The sequence below is a fragment of the Amblyomma americanum genome, chromosome 5, assembly GCF_052857255.1.
Source record: "Amblyomma americanum isolate KBUSLIRL-KWMA chromosome 5, ASM5285725v1, whole genome shotgun sequence".
NCBI lineage: Eukaryota > Metazoa > Arthropoda > Arachnida > Ixodida > Ixodidae > Amblyomma > Amblyomma americanum.
Genome location: NC_135501.1, coordinates 207,016,600 through 207,031,543, shown reverse-complemented (window position 1 = coordinate 207,031,543; position 14,944 = coordinate 207,016,600). Strand labels below are relative to the sequence as shown.

General features: G+C 43.5%; 1 protein-coding gene across 7 annotated transcripts in view; it reads right to left on the bottom strand.

The window, feature by feature from the left end:
• Nin (blastoderm-specific gene 25D) overlaps window positions 1-14,944 on the bottom strand; it is a 477,176-nt gene that overhangs the window by 358,777 nt on the left and 103,455 nt on the right. For all 7 annotated transcript variants that reach the window (XM_077666694.1, XM_077666695.1, XM_077666690.1 and 4 more), the window contains exon 7: window positions 5,664-5,795. In XM_077666694.1, coding sequence (XP_077522820.1) covers window positions 5,664-5,795 — 132 coding nt within the window. The remainder of the gene's footprint in view (window positions 1-5,663; window positions 5,796-14,944) is intronic.

Genomic DNA, 14,944 nt, shown 5'->3' with positions numbered 1-14,944 from the left:
ATAATAACCCATATCAAGTCAGCGATGACAACCCAATGCAGCCAGACATGGCACTAGTCTAAATCCTTAGTGCAAAAGTGAAGCATAGATCACTGCACAAGTGCCATCAATATAGTAATAATAATTACTCGTGCGGAAAGGGGAGGTGCAGTAACAACTGTCTCACACCTCAACCACACCAGGAGGGAAGGGAGTGAAAAAATAAATACAAAAAAGGTGGGATAGTGGAGGGCTCCAGAACATTCTTGATCACTTGGAGATTAATGTCCACCAACACCACACAGCACGTGGGTTGTGAGAGAAGGGAGTATAAGAAAAAAGAAAGAGGCCCCATTATAGAAGGCTCCAGACTAATTTCAACCACCTGGGATTTTTTGACGTGCACTGACATTGCACAGCGCATCAGTATCTTATGCATTATGTCACTATTGAAATGCATTCACCGCAGCCAGGATTCATATTCAATGCACAGAAGTACTTGTATTTGGGCGTGTTGGTTCATATCTTTTCAGGAGGACACAGGGGCGCAACAAAAACACACGGACATAGAAGTAGACAGGGACGAGCGCTTACTATCAACAGGCTTTATTTGACGTAGACCGTTAATATACTTTCGCCTACCCAAGCGCCACTGTGCGAATCACAAGCACGTGGGTAACAGAAAACACGAAAAGAAATCGAAAGGTAGGCGATTACAGAAATCTATCTAAGAAAACCGTTTCAGATCGGCGAAGCATTACAGACGAATCACTGATGCAGTTATCTCCTTTTTTTCTGATGTAATAGGCTTCCACCAGTTCCCGTTCAATCTGATCGCGGCTTCTCAACAATACTCTACAGTCCGATAATCGGGGAAAACAGGCGACCTTAGTCTTCTTAGTGCATTCTTGGCAATGGTCCGGGAGATGGGAGCCTGTCTTCTTTAAAGAATTTTTGTGCTCCAGAAGGCGCTGGTTGAGGCAGCGTCCAGTTTGCCCAACGTAAACCTTCCCGCAAGTGAGCGGGAACTCATACACAACTCCTTTTTTGCAGGTTACGTGAGGCTTACGGTGCTTTACGCTACATTCTTGCCGTTTTTCTTTTCTTATGCGTGCGCACAGACCGGACAACTTTCGCGGAGCAGAAAAAACAACTTCTACTCCGTACTTCTTGGCCACCTTCTTGATGTTGTGGGAAGTTCTGTGTACGTATGGTACCACCTCCGGCCTTGAACACTTCGTTGGGTCTTTCGCGTTGCTCTGCTTGCTGCCCTTCAATTTTTTGACCAAGGACTGCGTCACAGCAAGAATGAGGGAATCAGGGAAGCCTGCCTTTTCCAGCCTTGAGACCTGTGACAAGACGCCAGCGTACACAGCGTGGTAACAGGACTTCGTTAGTGCCGATGAAAGACATTGTAAGGCGATAGCCCTTTTGACCGTCTTAGAATGATTAGAATGAAATGGTAGCAAATCTTTCTTTGCGCGCGGACAATACCGCCAGCAAACATGTGAAGGGTTAAATGTTAAGGTTAAGGGACAGCCATTCGTGAGGCTTGAGAATGGCTGGGACGCTGAATTTCGGCCCCTCCTTTAGGACGGACGCAAACTCTTCCGGTACTTCGGCTCCTCCCAAGACTAGCACATCTTGGCGTTCCGGTGCCTTCATCTTGACTTTCCTCAATTCTTCCAGGCGTCTTATCGCCTGGTTGATGGAGCACTTCCACCAAACTTCCGTTGTCTGGACTGCGAGCTTCAAGAACTGGCGGTGTCTGATGCCCGCGAGCCACTCCTGGTTTTGGGCATAGCATGCCGCATGTAGAAGGTCTTGAAGTAACCTCACTTGGTTCCATAGTTCGGACCGGAGGATCTTGCATACTCTTTTGGCATGACCGAAGGACGGTTTGAAAAGACCGAACAGGCCAGTGACCTCACTTGGAATGAGGCCTTTTCGCTGGTAGAACCCAAGAAGCCTGGCTCGGCAGGTCGTGGTCACAATGCTTGCGATGAGCGAAAAGGGCACATGGCAAAAGGAAGTCAGCCAGTTCCTGCTCAAGCACCTCAGGACACTGCAAGATGCGGACCCTTATGCCACTAAGAACTCTGATGAAGTGATAGCCTTTGTTCAGTCTGCGAGGAATATTAAGACCGGTTTCTCAATCGATGTTAAGGATCTTTTCTATTCTATTCCACACCAGCCCCTGTTCACCGCAATGCGTGATTGTATAGATAGAAATGGTATCACCGCGTTTCAAAATGCCACTGGTTTGAACGTGGACAACTTCATGTCATTACTAGCGCTTTACCTGAATGCCACTTTTATTGAATTTAATGATCGTACCTATCTTCAAAAGCAAGGTATTTGCATAGGCTCTTGCGTAGCCCCGGTTCTTTCTACTATTTTTTTATCGCAAGTTGACCGCTCTTTGAGTGAAACTTTTGACTCAGACCGTATAGCTCATGTCTTCAGATATGTAGATGACTACCTGGTTCTGTTGAAGGAAAGTGATTTTAGTGTTGACGAGGCCGTAGCTGATGTTTTAGATACGTTTGGTAGGAAAGGCATGGGACTCACCTTTACCCATGAAAAGCCAAGCAGTGATAACCAACCGCAGTTTTTAGATATCACCTTAACATTTAACTCTTCACATGTTTGCTGGCGGTATTGTCCACGCGCAAAGAAAGATTTGCTACCATTTCATTCTAATCATTCTAAGACGGTCAAAAGAGCTATCGCCTTACAATGTCTTTCATCGGCACTAACGAAGTCCTGTTACCACGCTGTGTACGCTGGCTTCTTGTCACAGGTCTCAAGGCTGGAAAAGGCAGGCTTCCCTGATTCCCTCATTCTTGCTGTGACGCAGTCCTTGGTCAAAAAATTGAAGGGCAGCAAGCAGAGCAACGCGAAAGACCCAACGAAGTGTTCAAGGCCGGAGGTGGTACCATACGTACACAGAACTTCCCACAACATCAAGAAGGTGGCCAAGAAGTACGGAGTAGAAGTTGTTTTTTCTGCTCCGCGAAAGTTGTCCGGTCTGTGCGCACGCATAAGAAGAAAAGAAAAACGGCAAGAGTGTGGCGTAAAACACCGTAAGCCCCACGTAACCTGCAAAAAAGGAGTTGTGTATGAGTTCCCGCTCACTTGCGGGAAGGTTTACGTTGGGCAAACTGGACGCTGCCTCAACCAGCGCCTTCTGGAGCACAAAAATTCTTTAAAGAAGACAGGCTCCCATCTCCCAAACCATTGCCAAGAATGCACTAAGAAGACTGAGGTCGCCTGTTTTCCCCGATTATCGGACTGTAGAGTATTGTTGAGAAGCTGCGATCAGATTGAACGGGAACTGGTGGAAGCCTATTACATCAGAAAAAAAGGAGATAACTGCATCAGTGATTCGTCTGTAATGCTTCGCCGATCTGAAACGGTTTTCTTAGATAGATTTCTGTAATCGCCTACCTTTCGATTTCTTTTGGTGTTTTCTGTTACCCACGTGCTTGTGATTCGCACAGTGGCGCTTGGGTAGGCGAAAGTATATTAACGGTCTACGTCAAATAAAGCCTGTTGATAGTAGGCGCTCGTCCCTGTCTACTTCTATGTCCGTGTGTTTTTGTTGCGCCCCTGTGTCCTCCTGAAAAGATATTCAATGCAGTCACCTTTGCAGCAACAGTCTGTGTGTGCACTGTATGTGGCGAAATACACATGGTGATAGTATAGACTTTCAGCTAGAGGGTCCTGTTATTCCAGCAAAGATCGAACTTCCACCTCCGTCGCCTTCAAAGGAAAGTAGAACTTTGTTTCTGTAAAACATGCACACTTTTCAAACCAGTATACATCAGTTAGATACTGAAACATGCATCACTAATGAGATGAAGTTAAAGAGGCACTGAGGATGAACTAAAATCGACCTATATCAATAGATTAACATGCCCTAAAGAAAAAAAGCTAGCCTCACTGGAAATGAACCATCGTAAGCTTGATAAGGATATCTGAGGCTGAACCACATTGGCATTCACCAGCAACAGCGATCACGGAGTCCCTTTCAGCTCTGCAATCACAAGTTCGAATTGAGTTCAAGGAAAGATAAATGTTCCATTTTTAAATACAACTTGCCCAGCAATAAATGTGTCTTTCCAGCCAAAAAAACATCAACAAAGAGCCAGTAAAACGATTTTTATTGGGGAAAAAAGATTGAATGATGTTCTCTGCAATGTCAGTTTTAAGATGCCTGAGCAGCATTCAACTCACACCATGTGGTTTGTGGAAACAGATCACTAAACCATGCAGTAAGTAGATCAATGCTGAGCATTCAATTCTAAGTTTTAGAGAGTGCAAATCTTATGAAAACTTCACATAGTATGAGCGCACGACTGGCCAGATGCTTTTCTTCCACATGCAAAGCCATACTCAGAGCTTGCGAATCCTTTTAGTTCATTTAGTTCCCTGTTATTCCTCCCGGCTAGCTATCCATTCTCAACAAAAATCTAGAACACTCACTTGGGTGTCTGACAACCAAAATTCAAGCATATATGGAGCCAATGAGAAATGAGCAGTGCGACATTCAGGGACCAAAAGAGATTGGGCCACTAAAGAGCTCGCCATAAATGTGCAATTTTGGCAAATCTATTCACAAACTAGACATGCAGACCTTCAGACATGCACATACACACAAACATGACCCTTACTGCCAGCAGCAAGAGTACATGTGCAAGCTGACGTGCACCACAATACCACATGACTCTCCCGGATAACTCGGCAGCATACATAACAAACTTCCTCAAGACAGCCATGTAGAAGCAAAATGTTTACAGAAAGGCTGATTCAATTTCTTGCACGAAAATACCACCTGGACAATGCATACATGACGACATGAAGACAACGACAGCAGATATGTTTTGCACAATCCTCACTGCCACAATCCCAAATGCAGGCTTGAACAGGCACGTGTAAACTAGTTTTTCTGAAATGAAATCATGCTATAGAAAGAGGCCACCTGCTTCTCGATGTAGATCTGCCCAGAGAAATGATGTGCTGGTTTCCTTCCTCGAAGTTCAGCATTGAGAAAAACATATTCAAAATGTACTTATGACAAAAAGATCATACAAAGTTATTAGAAAGATATAGATGTCGATTGTTATGCACAAATTAAATACCGTGTATACGAACAGTTCAGTTGGCCAGTTGCTGAGCAGTTGCTGAGCACACAACACCTGCCTTGTTAGCACATGTGTACTAACTTGCAAAATCTTTTTATCGTTAATGTGGATGCAAGGAAAATTGTTTAGACACCAATGTCAACGGTAATTATCATCTTGCTTGCAAACTACATGCTGCTGCAAACAAAGTCCTTGAATTCACGAACACAATAATAGGAGAGGAAAGCAAATATTTTGTGATATATTATGATGCCTGTCCTTTCCTTGCGCTTTCGCCTCTTTGCGCTGTTTTTTTTTAAGATACTGCACGGCTGTAGACAAAGAGTTTGAAGTGCATCAGAGAACCGCATTAAAGCTTCGCCATCAAAATATTGTTTGGCAATCTTTCCTGCACCATAAATGCATAAAAAGAAAGGAAGAAAACATTTCCTGACTATATTTCTTCTTCACGATATTTCAACAAATAAGCAGTGCATAACTGCAGAAAGAAAGAGCTGAAAAAAAAGAGTAAAAAAGAAAGAATGCTCCAACACTCACCCCGTGTTTTCTGGGTCGATGCTGGAGAATATCCCAGACTCCCAAATGGGCACAACAGCAGCAGACACGGGCTGATCCGCCATCTCGTCGTCGGCTGTGGCTGCATCCTTGAACTGTGGCACACGGTTTCGTCTGAAATGCAGAATAGATTTTATGATACGTCAGATATATATGATGCGTCAGATATGTAGTGGAATGACACTCTAAGAAACTTCACGGCACTTTGAGGAAACGCCCAGTTCAGCAAAAATTTGTGGAATAGGAATGACCCCATAGGCACTCATTTTGATGAACCCAAGGATATTTCAAGCATTCACATGATTCTTGAAGGAATTTAACCCACACGGCTTAAAACTTCGCACAAGAACTGCTTACTTGGCACTTCTGACAAGATGCAGTAATTTTATGCTTAATCTATTTGCTTCCACGGCTGGTGATCCACTGGACATTATGGAAGAGGACAAAGTTGCAGCGACCAGCAATCTGCCACCCGCTCGGAGAAAGGGCATATTTGGTGCTGTTTCATAGATGGTAACAGGTATAGCTTGTTTCCTGTTTTCTTGGTGTTTTACCATTAAATTGACATAGTTGCTCCCTGTCTGATGAGGAGGTACGCTTCTCAAACAGCAAGAAGTTTGCGTCCTTGTCTTGTGCAAAACCAAATGTTGCGGTGAAATCAAGGACTGAAGGCAGACGAAATTCTTGAACTTGTGTTTGACAGTCATGCCGAGAGTGACCTCTGCGATGTTGAGAATAATCCTTTAGATGAGTGGGATTAACAAAATGGTGAAATGTAAGTTTCAAGGCTTTCCATAAGCACAAATCATATTAGGAGCTTTGATGCAGATGAAAGCTATGAACAAAATAAAACAATGTTTGAGTGAAATTTATATTTATTACAGCTCTATACAGTGCCCAATACAGTCAACCAGCAGAGAAATTGCCGCAAGGAATACGAGGCAGGAATAGCCGATGAAGGCGCAGCAGTGAATGGGTTAACTTCTGCTTTTTTTTTTTTTGGAACAAATGCATGCTTAGAGGCAAAGGCTTTCAACTTCTACAGACACACTAGCAGCTCTCTGAATGAAATTCTCACCACATTTTTTCTGAAAAAAACAGGCCCTACCTTGACCTCTTCCTGAGACTGAGTGAGCCAAGCACAACCGCTGATAAGTAGTGTGCAAGCCAATGCTGTATGTAGAGCAGGCTGATAAAAACTTTATAATTGCTTTTGCACAACCACAAGTAGACATCCTTTGAATAATCACAGGAAGAAAGCCAGTGAAAGCTGGAACGTGCTCAATGTAGAATTATGTATGCAGAGTTATAAGTTTTCAAACAAGTCTAGACTCCACCATAACCAGTAACCAATGTCGTCTAGGAGTCATTGCATTTTTAAAGACATATAATCGCCACGCAATTATATAAGTTGAACCATTGCCAGATATTCGCTTTGGTTTTCAAGACACAGTTTGCCTGACAGGAGGGTTTCACTTGACATCGTCTGCAAGGGGTGCTAGCATGTGGTGCACCCCAATGCTCTTTTGCATCTTGCTGCAGATAATCTATGCCCAACCTGCAAAGGCATGCAACTCAGTGGATAACCTGCGTATAGCTGAAAAGAAAGGGCACTTTGAAAAGGTTCGGGTTTGCAATTCGGGTTTGTAAAAACATCATCCTGTACAACAACAGAGACACTGACATGATGCGCAATATCAAACTGCTCCACGGGTTCAGTACGCTAAATATCATCGACTGTCTTCTGCAGAGCTGCAGTTTCATGACATGGGATGCAATTAAGGCCCACAACTCTGAAAAAATATGAGTTTTTAAACGTGGAGTAGGTTTTTGAGAGTCGTGCATTTGAGTGAGAATAGCCTCTGCGCCACTGTCGGAAAGATGAGCAATTTGTGCCGTGACTCTTCACTGACTTAGTTAATGTAAAATGTGACCTACAACCAGATGTAGCAGAATCACTATGCACCACTATTGTGCCGAACCTCAATTCTACTTTGTGTCCATTTGAAGCACTGCGTGAAGCAACGATCACAGCAACAAAACATTCTTGCTATCTCTGCTGTTCACACTGAGAGCACATAAGTAGCAGTATTTTCTCAACCGTTTTCCTCCACAGGTAAACTAGCTAAGGTACTCCACTTTGCTGCTGGAGCAGTGTCAGTAATGCTTGAGCAGCTTGCAAACTATAGCTGACTATGCGTTGCACATGTGTTCCTGAATGCGCACTGTTGTAGCATGAGTTTGGAACTGGAGTATTAATAGTTAATGCAATGTGTCACCACAATGTGACGTGCACAAGTAGCACATAGTTCTAAACAGATATGTAGAGCTGGAAATCACGTTCTTTCGAGCAACGCCGCCAGCCAATTTTGCTGTTGAACAGCGGCACCAGGGTGGCCGCCAAACTGCAACCCTTGACGGCATGGTTATTTTATGAAACAGAACAGCACGGCTGCAGATTTCATCTACACACAGAGCTCCACAAAGAAAAGTGGATGCGGGAACATTTAGCAACATGCAAAACTATCATGCATCGCTTCCAGTAACATGGACAGCTTGTTTCCTTGTTTGTGATGATCCGCAAGACATTAGTATTCATTGATCACCACAGAGTATTTGCCTAGAATCACTGAATAATTTATAATACAATTTCTTCTCTAGCCTGTTTCGGTTTCAACAGCTAAGCGATCGCTATGACGTCAAAGGTCAGCCAGCATAGGTGATGTGAGGCATGAAGAAATCAAAGGTCAGCCAGCATAGGTGATGTGAGGCATGAAGAAAACCGCAGTGTAATTGCTGCTTCTTGAGATTCTTGAGGCTGGCTAGCTTTAGTGCAGTAGTGAATTAAAACGATGTAGCAGCCATTACATCACAGTTTTCTTTATGCCTCATGTGACCTATCTACCTCTGACGTCATGGCCATCACTCAGCTGTTGAAATCAAATCTGAAACAGGTGAGAGAATAAATTCAATTACAGATTATTTAGCAATGATAGCTCAATACTATGCAGTGATCCATGTATAGTAATGTTTTACACATCATTACAAAGAAGAAAACATGCAACCGAAATTTGGGGTCTATGATCCTTTAAATCCTCCTGTAAGAAGCCTGTTTCCAACTTCTCTGGATTTTTTCCACGTGCGTTACTATACCGCTACCCCTCCCAGTGTTCCAATGACATGCAACCATGATCAAAAGTAATTAGAATTCGACACAGAACTCAGTTCACATTAATGCATTTTTATGCTAACAAACCCAGTAAAGAGGTAGGAATCATTACGATGCCAGTTCTAATTAAAGCAAAAACACCTTGGTAGGTTAACCTTCGTAGCTTACTGCTTTGTTGGAGGGTTCGACACGGTAGCAATGCATATAGCAAAAGATTTCAGACTGTTGAAGTTCTCACATGAAGTTATGAATAACTTCTGATGTAGGTGAATGATTTAAGCATAGAAAATGCTTCCCCACAGCATCAACTAAGTTCTCAAAGAACCTCACCTCGGCTATAAAGAAGAGTTGAGCTAACCTTTCAAAATCTTGCGGCTTAGTAATGCTGAGCCAAAGTATGTGTACAAAACTAATGCAGAAAGAAGACGACAAATCCCTAAGGTACCAGACTCATCCTTAACCATTTAAGCAGTGAAGCTCTTAGTGTATGCTTGATGAGACCATTGAAAAAGAAGGCCACAGTGTACTTCTTGTACATAAAATACAATGGCAACCACCAAAAAGATTATATTAGATGCTAGCAGAGAATGCACCATCAATGCATGATATAGTAGACTCCCTTTAAGATGAACTTGAAGGGACCCTGAAAATTTGTTTGTTTCACCAGAAAATTTGTCACATAAAAAATACCTTTCAAGGGCAGTATGTGAACATGCTAGGTATGTCAAAAAATTTGATGCATGAGAACAATAAATAAAATTAGCTTGCAGTAAAAAGATAATTTCAAATACAGCATTTATTGCCGTACTTATGAAGTTAGCTGAAAAGTTAGGGCATAAAGCAAGTTCATGTCATCCTACTCAAGAACAACACTAGTCTAGTTTCTTTTTGGTTTTCGTTTTTGAGGAAAGGAAATGATGCATTAACTGTCTCACATATTTCGGTGGCTGAAACCACAGATTAAGAAAAGGAATAAAGGAGAAATGAGAGAAAAAAGGAAGAAAGAAGTGGCCCAGTGGTGGGCTCCAAAGTAATTTCGACCCCCTGGGGATCTTTAACATGCACTGACATCACACAGGAAATGGGTGCCTTTTACATTTCGCTTCCATCGATACGCGGCCGCTGCTGCCAGGTTCGAACACGGGAACTCCGGCTCAGTAGCCGAGCGCCCTAACCATTGAGCCACCGCGGTGGGTTTCTTTTTCTTGCCACCTCTTTTTCGCTGCCTTCTGTCATGACACTAACAGTGTTCTTTTCCTGTTTTTTGCTTTGCCAACTGCTTCAAACGACAAATGGTGCCCAGCTGACCAGCTTTGCTGTACAGGCTCTGTAAGCATATCACCAGATTTCTCTTTCACTCTTACTCCGCTCCTGCAGCAGCGTGGCTGTCATCAAATATACTAGCGGCTGCACTTTACATATTTCCTTCGTCGCAGGTGACGCAGACACGGTGCTGATATCAGCCACACGTCAGATGCCTACGCCCGTAAAACCCTCGTTATGATGCAGTGTCAGCTCAAAATTCAGTCTCCATGTAACTGTGTAAGCCCGAAGTCAACTGGCAGGTGTACACTGTGACTGGGTGCCTTTTCTTTTCATCTGCCACAGCCGACACATGGTATCTGATATGTGTGCCCCTCTGGGATCTGGCCATTTCAGGTCGTTGCTGAAGAGGCCCTACCTTCCTAACCAGCACCTGCAAGGCCACTTCCCCACACTTTCGTGCGAAGGTGCAGAGAACATACCATGCGGGGATGACCACTAGATGTGGGGAAGGTCTCTTGCGTGATACATTTCGTTGTAAAGAAATCATCCAACTGTTTTGAGTGCGCTAGCACTAAATGCCCCATTATCAAAAAAGTCGTCCTGTCAGGTGGTGAGGCCTCCACTTGCCACAGTTGTAAGACGGCAAAGTGGGAGACTGAAGATGAACAGAAGGTGACAGGCGACCACTTATGAGTGGCAAAGTGGAGACAGAGTAATTTCCCTTTGCTTCTTGTGCCCTAACAATAGGTGGATCACTGGCAAAAAAACCATTATCTGTCCTGCTGAAGGAGGAACACCGGTTTCCCGGCAGCTGCGGCCACATGGAAAGGATGAATCCCGTGCACGCCAACTGCAGCCAAGTGGAATAGAAGGTGTCACTCCTGCCACAGCCTAGTGGAAAGAAGGAAATCAGTTTCGCGGCAGCTGCAGTCCTGTGGAAAGGCAGAACCCAGGTCACACCAGACGCAGCTTACATTGTCTGTAAAGCAGTCATAAGTAATCTATGCAAAGGGTGCATACATAGAGGGCTAGCGAACCTACATCACATTTAGTTTAACGAAGTAACTCAGGCGTTAAAATTTTCATTTCCTTGCCTTAAGACTGCCTCACAGATACTATGCAAGTACCATTGTACAGAGTCACTGTGGGAGGTGGACACTGTTAAAGTTCAGCTTAACCGAAGAACATGTGAAACAGTTTGTTTTAAGTGAATTTTTTACGTGATAGCGCTAAAGGTCCCGTTCACCAGAAAACCCGGTGTCAGCACTGTGAGTAAAAAATTACAGGCATGGCTCTGGCAAGTGGCACCTAGGAGGCAGGTGGGCCACCTAGGTCACGTGGCCTTGCGGCGTCATCACAACCTGCACACCTGATGGTGAGCAAATTGCCCACCGTGGCGGCTCGCAGTCAAATTAATGCCCACTGGAAGCACCTGCCATCACAGGGAAGTGGCGCGTCACTTAACTGCTGCACCACTGCACCAGGAGCGTATGAGGACTACCAGGGATCCGTGAATGTAACATAGAAAACGACCTTCTGCATAAATAGGAAATAACCATCATGTCATACCCTTAAGGCAGAGATTGTGCGTATCCTCAGATTTTTTTTTTTTTTTTCGCAGTGAGTCTGTGAGAAGCCAGCCAAATTTCTCACATTGTTTATTTTATCCAAGAATCCATACTAACCAACCAATTTCATCTTATTGAGAGCCTACTGTATGTTCATAGCTTTTAAGTCTCACACAAAGTTCGTCTTATACCATGTAGTAACTAGGAATAAAAATGAGAGGTGCACGAATATCAAAATATTCGAATATAAGCGAAATATGAATACTATAGAGAAAAAATGCTACCATGCATGATGAATGAAAATGACCCTCAGAAAATGAACTCAAAGAGTTGACATAAACCAACAAAATTATCGTATTTGTAGCAGGTAGTAAGGCTAAACAGATTAGGTAGTTAGGACCTTTACAAAAACAAAATAACATAAAAGTGCACTAGACTAGTGGTGAAAAAGCTGGTGCAGACTGTTATGCAAGAAAATCAACTGCTCGACATGTTCATTAAGTAAATGTTCTTTATACACAGACAATACCCCCTGCATCTGAGAAAGCTTTTTTCCTTGACACAGAAGTAGCAGGGATGGCCAAGTACTGCATGCAAAGTTTGCTCAAATACGGGTACTTGAAGTGATCCAGTGGACCACTACAATTCACAAGGGTCCTTGCCCTCTCCAGTAGAGCATATCCTGTATAAGCTGCTATTGCTTTGTCATGGGCAGATTGCAACTGCATTTGCTCCTTGTTCATGACCAGATAATCGAAAGCACGCCAACCGCTGGATGCCATGAAGGGTCATATGACGTTGGTAATGACTTGACAGCATCTTCACTGGGCTCCACTTCAACCGCCTGGGGTTCTCTCGCCACAAGATCCTTGAGCTATATCATATAGTCAGATGCATGACGAACTGTAGCTTTGAATCGTGAATCTAAGAACATTGCCACACAGGTGACTTCACCAAAGAGGTACTCAGCTTCAAGCCATCTGCAGCTTCAAGGCAGTGCACCAGCCCGGAAATAACTAGAATCTGGCACGAAAGTGAGGGGTACTTTTCAGTGCTTGAAATCACAGTTGCCTCATACAGTGGCCTTAGTGACTCTACAAATTCCGTTGCAAAAGCCCAAACAATCAACAGTTGTGTCAGAGAAGGCAAGCTCAACTGTGATGGCTTTTCTGAGCTCAAGCAACTGTGAAAGCATGAGGAACTGAATGTTCCACCTTGTCTCAATGTCCTGAAGAATGCGAAGCATGTCCTTATTCAGCTGCAATGCCAGTCCTCAAGTCTCCTCTGTGCTGCAGGACTGTGCTTTTAGCGTCAAACAACTGCCCTTGCTCTCTTCACAGCCTATTCATTGTCGGCGTACACAACCTTGCATCATGGATGGCCAGCTGAAGCATATGAGCAATGCATGCCCACTCCAACCATGGCATCATTCTGGCAGCAGCTCGAATGTTGCAGACGTTGTCTGTTAGATATACTTGCAGCAATCGTTGGTTATTTTCCACTCGACACATAGCTGCTCCAATATAGTGGTAATGTTATTAGATGAATGATATTTAGGCGCAACGAGCGCATTCAATGTGTCATCTCAAACTGTAGAGAGAGGAAGTGACAAGTTAGGCTTAAAAAGCTCTTATTAGCATGCGAACTCCGAATGTCACTGGTGAAGGCGAAAGTGCCTGTGCCAGCTTCAAGAACATTACGGAGCTCGACCCTCACCTTTGTTCTTGTGTAGTCATATAGACGTGGGTCAAGCACGCAAGCTAGTTTTGAACAAGACAGCAAAGTATACCTACACCCCACCTTTCATTAGTGCTCTGAAGCCGCAGTCTTCAATGGTTGAAGATCAAAGCAATCATCTCTGCAACAATTAGATGGAGTGCATTTTGTTTCTTTCCAGGCAGGGGCTGTTGTTTATGAACTAAATCACACAGCGCTGGTTGAGTCTTCAAAAAAGCTTCCATGGCACTTCTCTGCATAGTAGTCTGCCATTAGCGATGGACGATGCTTAAGATGGTTTTGAAGCGTCACTATATTCCAGTCGGTGTTTCCAGAACGCATTTGCACAAACTACATTACGCCATTGATGGCGAGAGCCATGAGTAACACTCTCAAAGAAGTTGCTTCCCGCGTTTCTTCTCCGATTGGCATGGTGGCTCGTCGCCGGCCCACAACATCCTGTTTGAACGCGTTCAACTCGGATGGGTGACAATGCAAACTGCTACATAACTGGCATCACAGGAACAGTAAACACGGCTTCTAAACAACTATGCAAACCACTTACAGATCAGTAGACTAGGGTGCTGTAATTAGGCAGATTAGGACCCAGTAATTTAGGGTGACGATGGTGGTAATGCTTTTGTGGCCATTCGCCTTTCTACCAAGCGATCACAGCGTCCTGGATCAGGCCATTAAAAATTTAAAGAAAATCAGGAGCAAAGAAAGAAATGCACATAAAATGCGTGCAAGACCAGGTTGTCTTGAATGACACTTTGAAGCTTGTGTATGATTGGTGTGTAAAGTGGGACATGAAAATTAATTACGAAAAGTCAACTTTTATGATTTTGTCGAACAAGAAGAAGCCATTAGCGTTCCCGTACATAATTAATGACAGAGCACTAAAGCGTTCTAATAAATTAAAACATTTAGGTATCACGATTGGCCATGACTTAAACTGGAGTGATCGTGTACAAAACATTTGTGAAGCAGCTCAACGAAAACTTGGATTCTTAAGGCACAAGCTAAAAGATGCACCATCGGATGTCAAACTACAAGCCTATAAATCAATAGTAAGACCAACTCTGGAATATGCAAGTATAATTTGGGATCCGAATCAGCGATATCTTATAGACAAAGTTGAATGTGTTCAAAGATTGGCAGTAAGGTTTATATTTTCGTCTTACCAAAGAACGCAGTCCGTATCAGAACTTCTTTTACGAGCGCAGTTACCAATATTGGCTATTTGCAGAAAAATTGCTAGGCTAAAGTTTTTTTATCAGCTTTATCACAGTAAGTTCAATCTGGACTCCAGCTTGTACTTGCGGCCACCCGGAAGATTGTCATCGCGTACTAACCATCTTTTTACAGTTATGCCGTACATGCCTAAAGTTGATGTGCATAAGTTTTCGTTTCTGCCTAAAACATGTATAGAATGGAGTAACCTTGACCAACGCGTATTTGACAAAACATATTCACTTGAAACCTTTGTAAAACAGCTAGAACTGTGTTGTATTGACTGATTATCCCATTCCCACCTTGTAACT